This window comes from Suncus etruscus, chromosome 3 (genome assembly GCF_024139225.1).
Source record: "Suncus etruscus isolate mSunEtr1 chromosome 3, mSunEtr1.pri.cur, whole genome shotgun sequence".
NCBI lineage: Eukaryota > Metazoa > Chordata > Mammalia > Eulipotyphla > Soricidae > Suncus > Suncus etruscus.
The window spans coordinates 129,467,765-129,489,753 of NC_064850.1; the positions used below are offsets into that span (position 1 = coordinate 129,467,765).

General features: G+C 39.2%; 1 protein-coding gene across 6 annotated transcripts in view; it reads right to left on the minus strand.

Moving 5' to 3' along the window:
- Positions 1-15,351: 15,351 nt before the first annotated feature.
- DLGAP1 (DLG associated protein 1) overlaps positions 15,352-21,989 on the minus strand; it is an 882,390-nt gene continuing 875,752 nt past the window's right edge. For all 6 annotated transcript variants that reach the window (XM_049770001.1, XM_049770002.1, XM_049770006.1 and 3 more), the window contains 2 exons: positions 18,561-18,713; positions 15,352-15,611 (listed from right to left, as the gene is read on the minus strand). In XM_049770001.1, the coding sequence (XP_049625958.1) occupies positions 15,402-15,611; positions 18,561-18,713 (363 nt within the window). In that variant the 3' untranslated portion in view covers positions 15,352-15,401. The remainder of the gene's footprint in view (positions 15,612-18,560; positions 18,714-21,989) is intronic.

Consider the following 21,989-nt stretch of genomic DNA (forward strand, 5'->3'; position numbering starts at 1 on the left):
GAACAAAATATCCTCAGTCCTGACTTATTCTTATTCTTGAAATGTTCTTTGGATCATCATGTAGGAGCAGTACAGAGGGAGGGATAGCATTATCATCTCAGTGATATGCATCAAAGATTCTATGGGGTGGAAATGGTAGTGGCTAATATTATTTACTAGAATTTTAAGGCCATACTCAGGGGACCATAAGTGAAGCCTGGGTGGTGTCAGAGATGGAACCTAGGACTTCTGCAGGCAAAGCATTATTTTCAGCCCATTGGCTTCTCTCTCAGGCCTCTAGGGCTGAAACATTTTTTCTTGTTTGTGTTACATCCTAGGCTAACAAAGATGGAATCACTGGGTAAAGCTTAAGTCTGGAATTCTTTGTTAGTCATGGGGGGACTGCACTTTACTCTGGGTGGGGCAAAGTGCAGCCCCATCATAATTTTCCAACCTTTTAAAGAGTGAAGTACATCTTCCTAGAGCAGATGTGCACAAGTAGATAAGCAGGTTAGCAATACTGGGAACCGTCTTTACAGTTGCAAGTCAATTTTAGCAGCTAGTTATCAGAAAAGTCTCAGCGGTTAGTCATTTTCAGAAGGAGGTCACTGTCTCTTAACTTGGTTGACTGCATCTGTGGAGCTTTTTTTTTTTTTTAAACAAGCAAACAAACAAACAAACAAAAAAACCCAGTAAAATGGTGGTCTGGGGGCAAGATGCTTGCCCTTGTGCCAATCCATTATAGTTTGTTTTGGAACTATGCCTGCCTGTGCTCAGAGTTCACTGGCTCAGTGCTCAGGCATCACTCCTGGCACTGTGTGTGTGTGTGTGTGTGTGTGTGTGTGTGGGCATATGCAGTGCTAGATAAGGATTGAACTCAGGTTGGCTGTACGCAAAGCAAATACCTTAATAACTTTACTATCTCTCCAGCCTTCAAGGCGGCAACTTTTAGTATGACAAAAGGATGAGTTTGAGACAGAGGCCTCAGAAGTCATGTGCTCTAATGGTCTAAATGAACAGGAAAGTGAGGATTTATTTATTAAGAGTCTGCTTAGAAAGAACAGGAAAGGGAAAAACAACTCACTGAAGTATTGCTCACTTCCTAGAGGGAAGGACAGATTTTTGGAATGAATGCCAAAGAATGTCAGACTCAACATGCATGTCTCATTCTGAAACCATTGTTTTGCCAAGAACCAAAATTCGTACAAACCAATTCAATCAAAGAGACTTGGGTTTATTTACTTATTTATTTTTACAACTTACAAAGTTTTGTCAAATCCTGTTTAATTGAAATATTCATTCAAATATGTACAGGTAAGAATTTAAATGATGGTCAAAAACAATTTACAGGTCAGAGAAATAGTACAGGAGATAAAGTAATTGCCCTGGTTTAACTCAACACAGTTCATAATTCCTGGAGCAAAGAGTGACATCTGAGTACAGCCAAGAGTTAGTCCTGAGTACTATTGTATGTGGCCTAAATATCCAAGTTAAAAAAAAAATTGTTCCCTTCTGTATTAAATTTTGTAGATATTTAGTATATTCGAGTTAGAAGAGAAGAAAGATAGCAATTTTGATGGCATGTCTGGTATAACATGATCATCTTGTATATTTTCTGGAAAACTTGAATGGATAAAACAAAATAAGAAAAATATATTTGTAGAGATGCTCCAGGGTAGATGATATTAAAATATTTATTTCATATATTCTATTTTTTTATTTTCTATGTTTTGTTTGTTTGTTTTGTGAAGCAAACCTGGTGACGCTCAGGCGTTACTCCTCGATCGTTTTGTGCTCAGAAATCGCTCCTGGCTTGGGGGACCATATTGGATGCTGGGGATTGAACCCAGGTCCATCCTAGATCAGCTGCAAGCAAGACAAACTCCCTACTGCTGTGCTATCGCTCCGGCCCCTTATTCCATCTATTTTCTATGATCCAAAATTGCTTAAAATAAATTAAAAAATAGGTGATGTTGGGGCCAGAGCGATAGCACAGCGGTAGGGCATTTGCCTTGCAAGCCGCTGACCCAGGACCAACGGGATTCGAAATCCAGCATCCCATATGATCCCCGCGCCTGCCAGGAGTGATTTTGGAATAGAGAGCCTGGAGTAAACTTTGAGCGCCGCCAGGTATGGCCCGAAAGCCAAAACAAAAAAGGTCATAAATTTATTCTGTAAATGTTATGTAATTTAATAATTGTCACCTAATTTTTTAAAGTATTTGGACTTACGTGTAGTGTTCTGTGACCTGTGGCTCTGGAGTTCAGCAAAGGAATATCTACTGCAGACTAAGAGGCCCATGTACATTATATTTCAAAGCAATCAATTATGTAGTCATTTTACAAACTGTTCCTAGCCATAACTTTCACCATTGGCATCAATAAATATTTCAAAGCTGCATTAGAAATTTAATGTGCATGTAACTAGTACTCTTTTTCTACCATCCTACTGTAGATATTTTATTCCTGACACTCAAATTTAGAATCAGCTTCAAATTTTACAGAGTTGTTTTTGTTTTTTTTTTTTTATTTGCAGAGAAAATGCCTCAGGTTTCTATCTTATCTTACCTGTGATGAATCCCCAGTTACCACAATATATTTGCAAAGAGACTTGGGTTTAAAGACACAATTGATGTTCTTCATTTTCTGTGGTTGTTTATCATTGTTGTGGTTCGCAAGGTAGTGGTGCTTACACATTGTGTTGAGACATCTGCAGAAGTCATCTATCTGGCTTGCTCTTTGAGCACTGAAGGGGCTTTTCAAGTTTTGATATTTCCAAACTGAAGACAAACAATAGAAAATATAATTGAGGGGTTGAAAAGATAAAACAACAGGTCAACTCTTGCCTTGTGGGCATTTAACCTGGATTCAGTACCTGGCACTGCTTAAGGCTCCAGGAGCAAGATCAGGAGTAATTCCTGAGGACAGAGTCAGAAATATGTTCTGAGCTCCACTGGATGTGGCCCCAAAACAAAATAAAACTTAAAATAAAGAGATTGAGAGCCATAGTACAGTGGACAGGGCACTTGCCTTTCACAGGTTCAATTCCTGACACATATATAGACCCTGACACACAAGCCTTCCCAAATGTGAGGTAATCCTTGGGCCCAGGCGGGCATGACCCAACCTCCCCCCAAATTAAAAAAAAAAACAAATGTTATAAAAGTACACCACTTTTCTGGTAGTGAGGAAGCCTAGAGAATATTTATATTCAGTTCTTGTCACGCAAGATTCCAGGATTTATTGAAGTTAATAATGTTTGTTTATTTTTTCTTAAAAATTATTCAGTGTTTAAAATATTATTGTCAACAATATGTAAGCCACTATGATCAAAATAAAAATTATATTAAAAAATTGTTCTTGGGGCTGGGAAGGTGGCGCTAGAGGTAAGGTGTCTGCCTTGCAAGCGCTAGCGTAGGATGGACCGCGGTTCGATCCCCCAGCGTCCCATATGGTCCCCCCAAGCCAGGGGCGGTTCGATCCCCCAGCGTCCCATATGGTCCCCCCAAGCCAGGGGCGATTTCTGAGCGCATAGCCAGGAGTAACCCCTGAGCGTCAAATGGGTGTGGCCCAAACACCCCCAAAAAATTGTTCAGTGTTTTAATTTTTAATCTATAAATCACCTTACAAACTTTCTAAGAGTTTTAACTAAAACATAATTTTTAAACAAAGGAGATAGCATAGTTAGGTGTTGGTAGCCTATATGTAATACAAACCAGCTCGCTATCAGAGTGTTTCTCTGTTCCCATCCTAGCTTGGAATCCTCTTATGGGCCTCTACCCTGACTAAGAGAGTTTTAGGCTGTCATCTAAGATGTATGCACATAGCCCAAATTCTATTGAATTCTCTCCTCCTCCCTGGCCCTTCTTCATTCCTCCCTCTTCTCACCAAAGATAGCAAGCTTAATTCTTTTTCAAGTCTGGCATATTTGTCTAGCAGTAAAGGATTAAAACTTCACAAACATCTACTGTATAATCAATGTTACGTTTCTAGAGACATTTTTTTCCCTTCCTTGTTGGAAGTCATCTTGAAAATACCTTGAATTGTCCATTGTTGCTGTTTAGTATGACTATGAATCTACTTTATGAATGCCTTATTACATTTTTTAATTTACTCACATAAAAGTTGAGTGAATAGGAAATTAAGGTAACCTTTATATAAAATCAGTGGGCAATATTGACAAACAAAACTCCATGTATATTTTTCCAGATATATAACTTGTAGACACATTTCCAAACATACTAAGAATACAATATAAAACTATTTGTGTTGCTGATTTTTGTTACAGCAAGCATTGGAACCAACTTAAATATCTGTCATTTGGGGGACTAAATGAAGTTCATTCCATTCCATCTAAGAAATGAATGCTATGGAACCACTGAAGAGATTGAGTTACAGGCCAGATATTGTTCAGGGGTTAAGGTGCTTGCCTTGCCCATGGCTAAACTTGGATCAGGACCCAGCACTACATATATTTTCCCAAGCGCTGCCATGAGTGATCACTGAACACAGAGACACAAATAAGTCCTGAGCATAATTTAAGAGCGGCTCTAGCCATTTCCACTTCTTCCTCAAAACATAATTAGGTGAGTTATAATGTTCTGAAATGAAAATTACACTACTAAATGATTAAATAGTAAATACTAAATAATGATTTAAATACTAAATGATAGAATACTAAATGATAAATTGTGAAAATTACTATATTTCATAATATGTCATTGTGAGAAGGTTTATTTTATATTTCTTTTGTTTTTGGGTAACACCTGGCAGCACTCAGCTCAGGGGTTACTCCTGGCTCTGCATTCAGAAGTCACTCCTGGCAGGCACAGAGGATCATATGGGATGCCAGAATTCGAACCACCATGTGTTCGAATCAGCTTCATGCAAGGCAAACGCCCTACCGCTGTGCTATCTCTCTAGTCCCTGTGAGAAGGTTTATAATAAGCTGCTATTGCTAGTGAATATAGATTTTTGTCTTTCGTTTCTGATCATTAGGTAGCTTTAAATATACATTGACATCTAAATTGGTGTGCTCCTACTGGGATGAGGGTATTAAACTTTATTACACAGTAGAAATCCCAAGCACTTTGGCTGTTCCTGCTTCTTTTTGTGTGTTTTAGGCTGCCAGGCCTTCGGGAAGTGGAAGGCTCCGCTCTCCTGGGAGAACAGGTCCAGAACATGGTAGCCGTGAGAAATAATCCAAACCAGGCATAAGAGTGAAAAACATGTTAATTGTGGGATTTTGAATCTCATGGTCAGGAGCCCATCAAACTGACCTCCCTTTATTCACCAGCTCAATTCACACTCGGGTGGGCTTGTATGTGTGGGAAAGGTAGAGAGTGTCGAAGTGCTTATCTCAAGCTAATCCAGCCTAGGTGGGACTTTTTACATGTAAAAAGGGGTAAATGAAAAAGTACCAAAGGGGCCCGGAGAGATAGCACAGCGGTGTTTGCCTTGCAAGCAGCCGATCCAGGACCTAAGGTGGTTGGTTCGAATCCCGGTGTCCCATATGGTCCCCCGTGCCTGCTAGGAGCTATTTCTGAGCAGATAGCCAGGAGTCACCCCTGAGCACCGCCGGGTGTGGCCCAAAACCAAAAAAAAAAAAAAAAGAAAAAGAAAGAAAAAGTACCAAAAGGGCTAGGGAAAGTCTTAGTTTTGGGTAATCCATAATATAATCTCACAGGGAAGTTTGAGAAGGCACACTCACTCTAAAAAGTCCTGGTAGGGGCCAGAGTGATAGCACAATGGGTAGGTCACTTGCTTTGAATACAGCTGACCTGAGTTTGATCCTTGGCATCCCTGAGCCTGCCAGGAGTGATTCCTGAGCACAGAGCCAGGAGTAACTCCTGAGCACCACCAGGTGAGCCCCCCACCCCCAATGTCCTGGTGTTGTCAGCCCAAATACCAGTATAACTGGAATTTTAGTTGGTTTGGTGTCTCTGCAGGAAGCTCTATTTGAGTAATGAAGCTGGACCACTGGCAAAGTGGCGATTGTGGGTGGTGGGTGCAGCTGGCATGGCTTCAGCAGGCTGGGGGCTTGATCCACTTCTCCTCCCAAGACTGCCAGCTTTTAGCTGTGTGGCTGGTGTACACATAATTTTTCACGACTTGTTTTTTTCTCTTTTTTTTGAGGATAGATTGAGTTTATGGAGCTAGCCAGATGCAGACATGCTAACCGGCATGAGTGAATTTTTGTAAGAACTCTATAAAGTACTAATTTTATCCTTAGTGTACTGATGGAGAACCTAAAGAACAAAGTAGGTTGAGTAAAGTTGTGCCAATATCGACAGCTGGTAAATGGTTGAGCTGTGACTGTCATCCATATACTCCAGCATTATAGTCCAAACTTGTCCTTTCCTACACAATAGCCCTGTTAATAGTCCAGTCCACAGATGACAGCGAGAGGGTTAGTCAGCTTCCTAAGAGAAATACTGGGAATATTCAGAGTACCTTATAAATGCATACATGCTTTTTTACCCATTCCTAGTAAGAATATCTCAAGGGGCTGGAGAGATAGCATGGAGGTAAGGCATTTGCCTTGCATGCACAAGGACGGTGATTCATATCCTGGCATCCATATGATTCCCTGAGCCTGCTGGGAGCAATGTCTGAGTATAGAGCCAGGAGCAATGCCTGAGTGTGCTGGGTCCCCCAAAACCAAAAGAGAGAGAGAGAAAAGAAAGAAAGAAAGAAAGAAAGAAAGAAAGAAAGAAAGAGAAAGAAAGAAAGAAAGAAAGAAGAAAGAAAGAGAAAGAGAGAGAGAGAAAGAAAGAAGAAAGAAAGAAAGAAAGAAAGAAGAGCTCATCAAAATTGACATCTGGTGAGATGGAAAGATACACCTTGAGCGTGCAACAGGTAGGACATGTGGATGACCCAAGTTTGATTCTTGGCACCCTGTATGGTCTCTGAAGCACATCATGAGTAATACCTGAGCACAGAGCCAGGAATCATCTCTGAACACCATGAGCATGACTCAAAAACAAACAAAAAAAACACATGGCTGTTTTCAGAGGAATGTGAGGGTACTTTTACTTTTGTGTCATTTCTACCAGCAAAATACCTTATACTTGTGATTCTGATGCCACTGACTGAAAATCGGTAGGGAAACCATCACATCTAAAACCAATAGCAATCACCAGTGTACAGAGGTTGGGGAGCTTTCCTTTTCTATATCTATAATCTAATTCACAAGTTTAGACACTGTCATTAGAGGACCTCGCTCTTTTCACCAGGATCATCAGGGGCATAGTTCTGTCAGAATGACTTCTCTCAGGATAGTAAGCTTAGTTTTTCAATGCTGTCAAACCTCATATTTTCTTTATGCAAGCATTTCCTTAATATTTAACTCAAGGCCTCTCAGTTGAATATTTAACCCAGTTCCAATGTAACTTTGCTAGCAGGATAGCTAATTCTTGGCTTCCTTATTAGCTATCTAAAACTGAAGAGCCTTTAAGAACTATAACATGATCTATTTAGCCACTAACAGACACTGATAATCAAAAGCTGAAAGATCTTAGGTCTAAATCAATAGGGTGTTTTGTTGCTTTGACTCTGGAATTATTTGTAATTATCTGATTAATAATTGTGCCTTGATTTCCAAAGTCTTTAACCTTCATTCAATGTAGAAATCCATGTTTTCGGGCCGGGAGAGATAGCACAGCGGCGTTTGCCTTGCAAGCAGCCGATCCAGGACCAAAAGTGGTTGGTTTGAATCCCGGTGTCCCATATGGTCCCCCATGCCTGCCAGGAGCTATTTCTGAGCAGACAGTCAGGAGTAACCCCTGAGCACCGCCGGGTGTGACCCAAAACAAAACAAAACAAAACAAAAACAAACAAATAAACAAAAAAGAACTAAAATTTAAAAAAGAAAAGAAAAGAAAAGAAATCCATGTTTTCCTGTACCTGGCTTGCCATGGCTCCAGGTTTTTCAATCTTTGATACCATTTTCACTCTTCTTTACCTCTAGCCAAGGTGCTCAAATTCAAGACTGGACATACCATCTCCTTGGAAGGGATGCAGACATGCCTTAGAGACTCCTTAGCCTACCTGACTAATACAAAAAACAATTCAGAAGTCTTTAGTGGCTCATTTGTGTTTGCTAAGCTTAATGTTAGAAGCTGAGCTCACTGAGACTTCCTAGGTTACTGTTTTAACCTGAACTAGGATGCAGGAAAAGAATAATGTTAACTTGCACCAGTGAGGGCAGTGAAGGTATATAAGTTCACCCTGAGCGCAAGAGTGAGAGAAGAACTGTTTGGTCAAGATATTAGATTGAAATTCTCTGGAAGGGAATCAGGGTAAATTATTTAAACTACTTGTTTTTCACTATTGTTCAAGGTGCTTCGTTCTATTTTATTTTTTTATTCACGATGAATTACAAAGTTATTTAAATTTGTTCAAGTTAAGGTGCTTCTTATTTGTTTGGTTTGGGTTTTTTTTTTTTTTTTTGCCACACCCGGTGATGCTCAGGGGTTACTCTTGGCTCTCTGCTCAGAGATTGCTCCTGGCTCGGGGACCATATGGGATGACAGGGAATGAACCCAGGTCTGTCCTGGGTCAGCTGTGTGCAAGGCAAATGCCCTATCACTGCACTATTGCTCTGGCCCCGTCAAGGTACTTCTTGTCTTCTAATCTAGGGACATTTTATTGACCTAGGTTGCAAAAACACATTAGGTCTTATGTGGAATTAGAAAATAATGTGACAAAGCTAGGATTTAATAAACAAAAGTTATAGAAGTAAACTTCCTTCACATGAATTTACTTTCTAAGAACAAAAACAGAAAAAAAGAAAAATCAAACAAACCAAACCTTTCAAATGACTTTCTCTTTTCTTCTTAGTTAAATATTTAAATTAATTTTTATTTTGTTTTGTGTTTGGGCCACACCCCATGGTGCTCAGGACTGATTCTTGGCTCTGCATTCAGGGAACAAACACTCATGGTGGATTCAGGTGTATAGGTAGGATACCAGAAATTTGACCCATGTCCAACATGTGCAAGGCAAATGCCCTACCTGCTGTAAGATTACTCTGGCCCCAAATATTATAACTTAGATATGAAGAGATATTTCTTTGATAGTTTATGGGGCATTCATAATATTATCAAATTTTAAGACATTTATCCTCTCTTTTTATAATTGAAAATGCTGGTAGATATTTGACTTAGGAACCTTAGGAAGACAGAAGGATTCATTAACTAATGGTTATGTGTGCAAATCTCAAAATAGTCTACAGAAATCTATTTTTTTTTTTTGGGCCAAACCCGGCATTGCTCAGGGTTTACTCCTGGCTGTCTGCTCAGAAATAGCTCCTGGCAGGCACGGGGACCATATGGGACACCGGGATTCGAACCAACCACCTTTGGTCCTGGATCGGCTGCTAGCAAGGCAAATGCCGCTGTGCTATCTCTCCGGGCCCAGAAATCTATTTTTTATTTATGAAACATTGACTGTCAGAAGAAGTTGAAATATTAGGATTTAAAATTATAAAACTTGTAACCCCGTTTAGACAATATGGAAACAATGAAGTCCATATATTTCTCCTTGTATAGCAGAAGATAAAATTAAAGCTTTACTTTCCCTCTTTACAAAATGTAAGTTTTTCTATAAATAAGTTAATGGATAGAAGATAAGGGATTGAGATGACATAGAAACTTTCTAATAACATGGATTTACTTGTTAAATAGTCTGGAAAGATGAAATTAGCATGTACCAGGGCTGGAGAGATAGCACAGCGGTATGACATTTGCCTTGCATGCGGCCAACCCAGGATGCGATTTCTGAGCTCAGAGCCAGGAGTAACCCTTGAGTTTCGCTGGGTGTGAGCTCAACAACAAAAAAATTAGCATGTACCTATCCAAGGCAGATTAGAAATGTGAAGGGAAAGAATGTCAAACTTTATCATACTGTGAAAATATTTGATGCAACAAAGCTCAACAATTCAATCAGCTACATTACAGAGCTTGACTTCTGATATTTACTAATAATTGCCTTTTCGCTGTTTTCTATAAATTCAGTATCGACTATTTTACATAATTTATGTATAAAAATGTTTCTTATTTGGTTAAATGGAGACCCATGAATTAGGTTTCAAAATGGAACTACATAGTTCTGGTTTTCTTTTTCCCCAACCAAGGTCCTCACACAAATTGCTAAACTATGTCCTCAGCTCCTCTGATTTATTTGACGTTGTCTACTTAGTCAGCAGTCAGTTCAGAATAGAGCATTTCTTTTTCTCTTCTTTTTGTTTTTATTTTTTTTATTTTGGGGCCACACCCAATTGTGCTTACTCTGTGCTCAGTTCTGGGGAACATATGCCACATCAGAGATTAAGCCAACATTGGCTGCATGTGAAGCAAGGTACTGTTTCTTTGGCCTCTTGTTTTCTTCAAGTAATGAGTGATTTACAGAGAAGTTTAACAACTATTTTATAAACTAATATTAATGAGAGAATTAGGATGCAGAGATTTATAAACTGTTTGCCAAAAGGATTGATCTGACCTTGTTGTAGCAGTTCAAAGTCAAACCACAAACCAGAGATAAATTTTGACATCTGTTAGCAGTAATTACATTAGTTAATGAACACATTCAGACATTAAGTTTTTTTGATATGACATTAATTTAAACAAAAAATCAATTTATATTTTCTGGGACAGGATCTATATAGTACAGTGCCTAGTATGTGTGTTTTGTACATGGTCGACAATACCTGGTCCCCTCAAGAACCTAAGTCAGGTGTGGCCCAAAACAACAACAACAAAATCATTTTATATATCCAAAGGGGGGAATTTTACACATAGAAATAGTCATGTTCAGTGCAAATAATTTTGCTCACTGACTATAAAAATGAAAATTACATATATCTGGGTGAAATTTTAGGCCCCGGAGCATGGGGAATTGCTTCATAAAAATTCATATTTCTACAGGCAAAAAATTTGGGGTCTTGATGCAAAAACAGGAACCTAATAAAAAATAAGAATTAATTTGCTAAAAGACAAGAAATGCAGTCAGGGATCAAGCAATGTGAATAGCACAGTAATGAGATCTTTGCAACCTTACAGAAGTTTAATAATTTGATGATTCTTTCAGTTTCAAAAGTGTTTTGTGTTATATGTTGAGTGTAAAGTTATCTTGTTGAGGTCTCATGTGTAAAATTCATAAAAAGTGACAATCGCTGAATAATTTTCAAGTTTATTGTGTATAGATGGATAAGTTAGCCCAAGATCTTGGTGAGATTTTTGGGGAAAAACACTGAGTATAGGACCTGTGGCATAGCCAGCACACTATACATTAATGTTCACCTCTCCCCACCTCCAGTTTTGGGAAATCTTTATTTTGGTGCATAAAGTTTATAAGTATGAACTATTTAAAATTAGAAGTAATAAGTACTGACAAACAATTTTCTTTGTAAAATTTTGGTTCTAGAGATTGAACTCAGCATTTCATACTTGAGAGGCATGTAGAGTTAGATCCCCAGTCTCCTCAGTTTTCAAATGGGAATATTCAAATGGGGATCTCGTTGCAGAAGTAGGTGAAGAAAGAAGTTTTGGATTATGGACTCAAGTATGTCACAATGGTGTCACTCTATGAGTCAGTCACTAAACCTATAGTTTCTTATTATTGTGAAGATAGAATGAAAACCACAAAGGATTATTTTTATTTTTCTTGCCCTTGGTGAACTGTGTAGTAAGCAAATTTGATGACATAGTCCAAAGAAATCCACGGGGTAAAATTTCAACAGATTTGCATGTGATTGAGAGGCTAATGATTTCTTTCATAAGAAAAATAGCTCTTTACCTGAATTTTTATGTATGTGTGATTGTGTGATCATTATTGTAAAAGTTTTTATTTTTGGCTTTTGCATCCCACCCAGCAGTCCTGGCTCTGTGCTCAGGAATCCAGGTGGTGCTCTGGGATCAGGATTGATCTGGTTGGACAAAGTGTAAGGCAAGCACATTATCTGCTGTACTATCTCTTTGGCCCTAAAAGATCTGTTTAGTTCTGTGGTATTAAATGCCAAGTTTACTCATCTTCTCAATGATGATGTGCATGTGTGTTGTTTGAGAGAGTCATGTACTTTTTAACTGCTTAAAAATCTACCCCCCAAACAAATTACATTTTGGAAGAATCATCAGGACTCTAGTAATAACACACAGACCTGAAAGCAGTGCATTAATTATTTTATTAATTTCTTCTTTTTACATTATGGGAAACATTCATCTATTTACAATATTTTTCCACACACAATCTTGTTAAATAAACCTATTAAATTCCAATTCATAAAGCCATAAAAATGTTCCCCAACCCTCCATCTGAAGGCTTTCAAATGAATCTTTTTTTTTCGAATCAAAATAATTTTTTAAAAATTACATTTGGGAATTCAGATATGCTAGTGATTTTACATTCCATTTATTTAAAATAGGCATCTAGACATGTTTTAAAAAAGAAATAGTAAATTCACAAAGGTAAGGCTTAAATTAAAGTGGTAATGCACAGTAAAACATTAAGGAAACATCTATAAATAACAGAAATATATTACAAATAAATTAGTTCTATTTACCATTTCAAATATTAAAAATCTTTAATCCATTTCTTCATCTCTCTTTACAAAAATGTTAAGTGAATTGTATGGAAACATCTGCAAAAAATATAATAAATACTTAATTTCTTTGAACATTATCTTGATGTGAGAGACAAACTTCTTTTTAAACCCCCTCCCCGAGAAAATGCCCAAACACCTTAATACCAAAGTTAAACAAAATAAGTAATTTTTCAGGGTACATACTTTTTTCCATTATGAACTAAAAACATTTCTATAAATCACATCAAAAAAGAACAATATAACAAAGGTTATGGATGTCAGTGTAAGAGAGTGAGTGATTGACAAGCAGCTCTATGTGGGGTCATGTTTTAACATCAATAATTCACTTTTCTTTTTATAAAGTATTTGTACAATTGAAGTGGTGTTTAAGGAAGGCAAAGGTCATAATGCCTATAGGCATTCAGCTTAAAGATTTAAAATTCTTACCAAAAATAGCTTATGAATATATAAATATCATTCACACAAACAGGTCTTGTCTCTCTCTAAAATATCTTGGGCTAAACCAATTTCCAAAGAAACTATTGTAGGATGATCTTGAATTTTATTAAAAATCTATTTCTTTCAGTCTTATCTCTACCTCAGGACATAGAGCTATAATTGGGAACATGATCCTCAGATTGATGCTACTTCCTTCAAATTAACCTGTGAATTTCAAGTCACTTTCATTACTGACTACAGGTTACCCAAGGCGGCAGTTGGCTTAACTCAGTGCAAACCTTGTGTGACTTTTCAACTGATGCTACGATTTAAAGAATAGGTGTGTTCTTTTTAAAACCACTGAAAATTTGAGGTTCAATCTCTCTGTACACTCCAAATTTGCAAAGCATGCAAGGTGCTTTGTTCGTTCTAGTTTTAAAAAATTAGTTGGTTTGTTTTGAAATAAGTTAGTAGCCCTTTTCTCATAAACCACAGCAGTAAACATTTGTGCCCTGTTTATAAAGATAGCTCAAAGCATCAATGGCTCTGAGAGGTAGCAAATTCTCTAGTGGTTTCGAATATGTCCATGAAAATAGTTGTAGCCAGAAGCCATCACATTTCTTAGTTTCAAAAATAAAATCAAATTAGCACCTGGCCATGAAAATGTATTTTGTATATATTTTTTTAGAAAAGCTTTTTTGATGCAAGCATATTTGATGTATGTTTTGAAAAGTCTTTTTTTTTTTTCAATGGTAAGTTCTAATGCTTTTAGTGTGGGAGCTGGATGAAAAAATGCCGGTGATACTTTACGATCATCACATTCTAAATGTTTGAACTGCTACAAGTCAGGGCATTGCAAGGTAACTTCTGGGAGACACAAATTGCACACTGCTTGTCCATCACGACCAAAAACATAGATCATGTCCATTCTGTGCCAAAAGCCTGGGTTTGTTTAACTAGGAATCACACATTCTCCAACTCCTGATGGTTGCTAAACCTAACAAATCCAATGTTTTTTCTTACCATCCCAGATCTCAAACGATGGTGGCAGCTTTCTGGAATGAGGCAGCATATCTAAAAGGGCTGGAGAATTTGTTTGCTCCCTTTGGCATAGGACAAAATTCTTATGCTATAGTACACTAGAATTCTGTTGTAGTGAGAGGAAAATTAAGAAAAAAAAACATGTCTGCACGCCTGCAACATGAATTGCTAGGTTAAAATAGATGAACATCGTTCAAAAGGGTGACAGGAAAACCCAATCTTTTCTCTGAAAATAGCCTGGCTGCCCTTGAAAGTTTTCTTCAAGCAGATGTATACTAATATGTGAGTAATTAGCTAGCCCCCCTCCCAGATGGACACTAATAAATGAATAGAACCAACAAGTTTTCCTTTAAAGAACCCACCCCATACACACCACAACAATAGAATATACAAAGTACAATAAAAGTTAATAAAGCATTTCATGTCTAAATAGTCTTAATAGGACAGAAAAAAAAAACTTTTATGCAGTATCTTAGACTATCAGTGCTTCCTTTGCCTTGCCTTGCCTCTCTTTGTTATTGCCTTTCAGAATAGATTAATTTCCCTGAAAGATCGAATTTACAATCTTCTGCTGATTGAAACATTTGAAGCAATGAAGAAACATTTGAAAGAAATGACAGTTGAGGCAGTTTGTGCAGCTGAGTGAGGCAGGCGCCTCGCCTTCACCACCCACACCTATCGGGGGTTCGCTTTGCCCATCCCGGGCTCTGCAGAGATCTTGGCCCTGACACCCACCACCCCGGATCCCCCGCTGCCCCCTCTCCCGCCCCCAGACCGCCTTTGCCCTCTCTTGGTTGGGTCACTCTTGGATTCCAGTGAGATGGGGGGTGATTTCTGAGGTTCAAAATTAAGCGCTACCTCCGTGTTAAAAAGGAAAAAGAGGGGCTTAAGGAGGACCAAAGGCACCCGGAGGGAGCCCTAGAGATTCTGGAGGGTGGAAGGCGGTCACGTCCCCACGGTCACCCTGGGACACTGGATTTCTGCCACTGCCTACGGTTGTCTATGGCTGAGCTCTAGGAACTAGGCTAGCTTTGAGAACTGAGGATGGGGTGGAGGGGATCTCCGGTGGCCCTTCCTGCAGCAGGGGGGCCAAGAAAAGAAAGGCCCGGGCTCATCTGGACGAGGCGAGGGGCCGCATCGGGACAGGCGCGGGTGCGAAGCGCGGTGGGTGATGGCGCACGGGCGGGCAGATGTGGGCAGATGTGGTCCCGGCATTGGGGGGCGGGCAGGGGCGGGGGCAGCTCAACTAAGTGACGAGTAAGTCGCGACGGTGGAGGTCACTGAGCTGGGAAACAGACGGGCTCGGAGGGCCGGGGGCCGGGGGTCTGGGGGCCGGGGTGGGGGGCCGGACTCTCGGGGCCGACTCAGAGCCGGGTCTGCGCCTCGGGGATGTAGATCTCGATGCTCTCGGCGCTCTCGGTGGCCGAGTTCTGGCGGACCGACGCGGCGCGCTTGGCGGCCATCAGGCGCTTGCGGGCCTCCTGGCGCTGCGAGCTCTCCAGCGAGCGCTCCCGGATCAGCGGCGCGGGGCCCTTCGCCGGCTTCTTGGGCACGGGAGGAGGCGCCCTTCTCTCCTGATCAAAGCAGAAGGTTCAGGACATTACACAGCTTCTCAGGACAAGCTGGGGGGCAACTGGGATAGGTCAGTGGTTAGACACACTTTTTTGGGTTGGTTTTGTTTTAAACACTACGGGTGGTTAGTTCAGACACACACACACACACACACACACACACACACACACACACACACACACACACACACACACACACACACACACACACTTTTTATTTCCAGATGGAGGAAAGAACAAACCTAGTTATCGAGGAGGTAAGACAAGCCTCGGGTATGGCTGGATCGCAGAACTACAAGTCTCCAAGGCTATAGCATGTGGGTATTTAAAATGCACCCCAACCTCTAGGCCACCCCCCCCCCCAAAAAAAAAGGTTGCAGCTCCCAGCACTTTTAAGTGGTGCTTTGGAGGCTAAAGACTCCTCCCCGTCCGTGCCCTGCTGGGCAAAGGGCTGCCACTGCGTCTTAGAATTAATTCAGTGTCCTGTCTAAGGTTTGAGATTAAAAACGTCGCTTTGACTCCCCCCAAACCTCCTTGCCCAGCCCGGACTCTCAGTCCCCCACGTTGTTCTTCACTCTCACCCCGCCACTGCTTCCAAACCTCCATCTCCGAAAAGCAGAGATTATAACTTGCTTGAAGACACAGTGCGTGACCTATCCCTTGGCATATCACATACAACACACAGCGATCTACTTTCTCCTCCGACCGGGTGGGGTGGGAAGTTAGTTCCCCCATCCTCTGGTGGGACCCTGGCTCCCTAAAAGCAGTTCTATTCAGAGGGACAGCAGACAGCACGATGAAAAATGAACACAGGACTAAAAACGTCACTCTGCCTAGCAGTGACAATTTCTACAAAAAAAGGCCTTAGGTTTATTTTGTTCTGTTCTATTGTGTTTTAACATAACCCAAACTATTGGGGCGGATGGAGAGTGGGGGAAACTGCGGTGGGAAAGAAGGGCATCTAAACCACGAAGGATGTTTTAGAATAGGAATGGTTAGTTTCCAGGCTGCAAAAAGGTCTATAAGAATCTGTTGTTTTTATTTAAGAACCCTCCTGAAACCTCTCAGATTACATCATTTTCTTCAGATTTCCCAGAAGGCATTCATTCTGTGTCTTAGCATCTTTGTTCATCACAACAGTTCCTTCTGGTATGCCTGGGTAAAGTGACCAGAACTCATGACATTAAAGTTGCCCAAAGACTGTTTAAAGTGGAATCTGTGTGGTCAAAAGGACAAAAGGGAAACACAGAATGTTTTGCTAAGTCTGAATGTGTTAATTCATTTACCCCTCAAATTTGTAGGGGTTATGGAAGTCTCTGAGCCTAGATAAAATGTATAAAAGTTTAGAAATCAAGACTTGCTATGTGGATGTCAATAGGCAACTCATATTAATCCTTCATAGCATCACTCTTTTTTTGGGAGTGGGGGGACTCCTGGGAATGCTCAGTTGTTACTCCTGATTTTGTACTCAGAAATTACTCAGGGTGGTGCTTGGGAGATCATATTGGATACAGAAGATCAAATCTAGAAATGTCCCATATAAGGCAAGTGGACCTGCTATACTATCTCTACAGCCCAACATATATTTTAAGCATTTAAATCTTCGTGGTAGGTAACCAGAAGATTTTTTTAAAAAAATGAATACTGGTAATTTTAGTCATATTTTCCTTTTCTTATATATTTTGTATTTTAACAATTACTAAAATGAATGAGAAATCAGTTGGAACAGCTTCAGAAATTAAGTTACCAGTAGGTGTGAACATTGAAAGTGTTTCCTTAAAATAAGACCGACTTAAAAGCTTATTTAGCAGACAATTTTAAACATAGATGAAACACAATTAAGTTGAGGGCAAATATTTGTTTTTCAATTGCAAGGTTACACATACATCACTGGTGCTTTGATGCCTAATACTAAAATGTTCAGGTAGGTGACCACAGAATTGGAGATGAGGAACAATAACAGTAGCCCTTGTCTTGTCATTACTCACCTACTCAGTAATGAATCTCTCCTAGGAACCCAATAACCCCAAGAACACCACTATTAATATGGACAGCAGCAGAACGAACTGGATTACTGTCAGTGATATGATAGGTAAGGAGTCCAAAAAAGGGCAGGATCACAAATGTACTTAACAGGAATAGCTATACCCAATTTTTAGAATTTGAATCTCTTCCAATTACTTAATTGCAGGTCATAGGAAAATAAACATTTAATAAAAAAAAAAATAGAGGCATGAGGCAGACCAGCCTCACGAGGTGGAATTGGGACAGTTGTTAGAATCTGGTGAAACCACCATCATCAAGTATGAAAATTGCAGCTTGTTAGTTAAAGTAAAAAAAATAAAAACCAAAAAAACAAAAATGTGAGTCTTTATTTCTAAACTGTTCCACGAAGAACCCATTGAGCAATATCTCCCAAGGCAAATCAACCCAAAGTAAATTATTATTAAAAAATGTATGATACTGAAACTTTATGATATATATTTTTAGTCTTGAACAATAGTGGTTTATTACTATATTTATGAAATGATCAAAGTAGATTAGTTTTCAGGGCTTCCTATTTTTCCTCAGAAACACAACCTATGGTGTCAGGAAGTTGAACTCTTGCTCTATGTAATCATGCACTGAAGATGTCATTTATTTTAATTTAAAAAGCAAAATGGAGGCATATCCTTTTAGTGACTAAAATGGTTTAACTTAAAGTTTAATTAACAAAAAAAGCCACATTCCCATTTTCCAGTTCACAGACAGGTTTTTTCTTTAAAAATATGCCTGAAACATGTACAGATAATATCCCAGATGATTACTATGTAAACATTGTCATTACAATGAAATTAATATATCAACTTCATTCACATTGTAAACAGCAATACTGAGTGCAGAAGCCTATTTAGACTGTCCAGTATTTGTGCAGGTTTTTAAATGAACCATACAAAATCTACATTGTTCTACCTTCTTGTCAAGAGGATCCATCTGTTTCCAATTATTGGCCTTTAATTGGTGAAGTTCATCAAATTTCATACTAATATTTTCTATGGACAATTGCAGCATGTCCCAGAACCCTGCCAAATCCTGGGAGGTGGGCCTCGGATGAGCATTGGGATTCTGTATGAGAGAAAGGAAAATATTGATAATTTAGATTATCTAAATGCTTTAGATTATCTAATCTGTAAAAACAAGCATTGAACGTAATAATTTCAGATATTTCAAGTGATACAAGGAAGCTGGATTCTGCATTTGGCTTTGAAACAGGAAATAGGGTGAGACTGAAAATTGAGGTTCTATTTTGACATTTTCCACCTTATTAAGGTATATTTAATAAATGATAATTGTGAATTATTTTAAGTGTATAATGTGATTATTTGTTGTATGTTGTAAAAATTGAGTGAATTAACATATCATCATTTCATATTCCCACATTTTTCTTGGTGAAAACATTGACAATTTACTCATAGTAAATTTCAATCATAATTCAGCCTTGTCATTACTCTATACATTTTTCAATACATTATAATATCTTCAGATCTTATTCCTCATTGGCTTTTGGGCCACACATGGTAGTGCTCAGGGCTTATTTCTTTTTTGTTTTGTTTTGTTTGTTTTGTTTTTGGGTCACACCTGGTGGCTCTCAGGGGTTACTCCTGGCTCTGTGCTCAGAAATTGCTCCTGGCAAGCATGGGGGTGGAATTGGGGTAGGGGACCATACTGGATGCTGGGATTCGAACCATGGTCAGTCCTGGATCAGCTGCATGCAAGGCAACCGCTGTGCTATCTCTCTGGCCTCAATGGCTTATTTCTTGACTTATGCTTAGGGATCTCTCCTGGCAGGCTTGGGGGACCATGTGGAGTGCCGGGGATTGAACCCTGGTCAGCTGATTTTAAGGCAAGTACCTTAACCTCTGTACTATCCCTCTGGCCCCTCAAAACTATTTGTTTCTGTTTAGCAACCACTTCCCATTGTATTTACTAACCATATCCCAACTATTTTTCTGTTTCTATGATTTTTACTTTCTTTTTTTAGATTCCACCACAGATAATAATTTTATAAACCCATCTGTTAATGATTCTTAATTGTTAGCAATTAAGATTAATTAATTAATTAATTGTCAATTAAGATTGACAATTTCTTTTTTTATACTCTGTTAATATTTAAGGATAGAGTCTATAACAGGGGTGGCGAACACGCAGCTCTTGAGCTGCATGCGGCTCCCAGCCAAAATGAATGTGGCTCTTTGCCTCTTATCATTTTTCTGTATACTGTGGCTCTTTTGCCAAGTTTGGATTTTGTTCTGCTGCTTCTGAGGAGGGACCTCTGAGGAGAGATCTCTGAGCGCTTGTCCCACCCCCAGGCTGCGTCATCCCGTCTCCCAGCTCTAGAAAACAACTGCACGGGCCAGTGAGCCAGACACACACACACACACACACACACACACGCACACTGTGTGTGTGTCACATGTTGGATCACATCTTCCCGTTAGTTCTGAGTGTGGAGGACGCAGCATACCCTCACCATCACTGCAGGATTTTAACCCTCATTCAAAATGGCAAAATGCAATATGTGTTTAATATATTATTGTTAAAATTGTATGCTTTTGTGTGAGTGTTTGCATGTTTTGGCAGGTCACTGTGTGGTGCGGCTCTCTGACTCTCACAGTTTAAAATTTTGTCTCTTTGTGTCTAACTTGTTCGCCACCCCTGGTTTATACCTTTGAATATTTACAGAATGTATGGTCTATGACAAGATGCAATAGAAAAGAAGCATATTTAGGGGCTAGAGAGATAGCATGGAGGTAAGGTGTTTGCCTTGCATGCAGAAGGACAGTGGTTCGAATCCCAGCATCCCATATGGTCCCCTGAGCCTGCCAGGAGTGATTTCTGAGCGTAGAGCCAGGAGTAACCCCTGAGTGCTGCCGGGTGTGACTCAAAAAACAAACAGAAAACAAAACAAAACAAAACAACCCAAAAAAATAAAAAGAAAAGAAGCATATTCAAATGAAAATGTTATCTTTGAGAGGAAAGGGATGTAGCTTTGCACTTGCCTTGCATGTGTGAAGCCCTTGGTTTCAATCTCTAGCACTGCAAAAAAAAAAAAAATATATATGCTATCTTTTTGTTTGTTTTTTTGGGACCACATCTGGCAGTGCCCAAGGCTCACTCTATGATCTATGCTCAGGGATCAGTCTTGGCTCTGTGTTCGGGTGACCATCTGGGATGCCAGAACCTGGGTGAGCTAAGTTTAAAGTAAATACCATACCTGCTATATTATCTCCCTGGACCCAATCATGCTCATTGTTAATTACAGTGGAAAGCAGAAGCTAATGGTATTCATGGTAAGGTGGAAGGAATATTCAATCTGTCAGGCATTTCCAGATTGATAGGTTAAACTGTCTCTGAATATCCCACAAAGTTGAACAGCTTGTGAAGTATCCATCCGTATAATAACTTGAGATTAGTTTGTAATTTTAAAATCAAATTCAATAATCTGTAAGGTCAGTTATATCAAGATTAATAGATAAGAAAGAACTTTCTAGTCCCTTGATGAAATAACAGTGGTCTGATTTAAAAATAACTACAAAGGGAAGGAGGTAAAAAATAACTACAAGTAAGATGTACTTATAAACTTTAGTTCTAAAACTAGTCAGAGTTTTGAAAATCATTGGAAGAACTAAATTCTGCAGTTTGGAAGTGTTTAAGAAAAAATTTTTTTTTCTACTAATACCTTATGTTGTGAGTTTCTCTGAAGTACTTTGACCTAGAATATTTAATATTTAAGATCAGAACAGGCAAATAAGTACCTTTCAAGTTGAGCTTATGATCTCATAATATATTTTCTTATCTTATTGCTAACTGAAAAAAGTATTTTGGAGTTCACTAAAGTCTTTTAGATCATAAGTACTATTAGCTAAATTGTTTCAGTGTACCAATGCATGGGCCCAACAGACTCAGAATGTGTTAAATTCTATCATGGTCAATTTTTCTCCCTCCTCACCAAGAATCTCCATTCTCCAAAAGGATGGGGATAGATGGGAAAAGTTGGGGGAGTGAAAGAGAGGGAAAGGGAGAGAGGCGGGGGGGGGGAGGGAGGGGGAGAGAGAGAGAGAGAGAGAAAGAGAGAGAGAGAGAGAGAGAGAAAGAGAGAGAGAGAGAGAGAGAGAGAGAGAGAGAGAGAGAGAGAGAGAGAGAGAGAGAGAGAGAGAGAGAGAGAGGTGAGTCCCTAGAAAATCTCCAGAAAATCTCCAGATTCTTTAGGTCATTCTTTGCATAAAGAATAGCACTTATATTTATTGGTTTGAAACATTGGTGTGGACATTAGAAGTGTTGAAGGTGTAAATATGTTTAGGGTTTTTGTTTTAGTTTTACTGACAAAGCAGTCTTATTCAT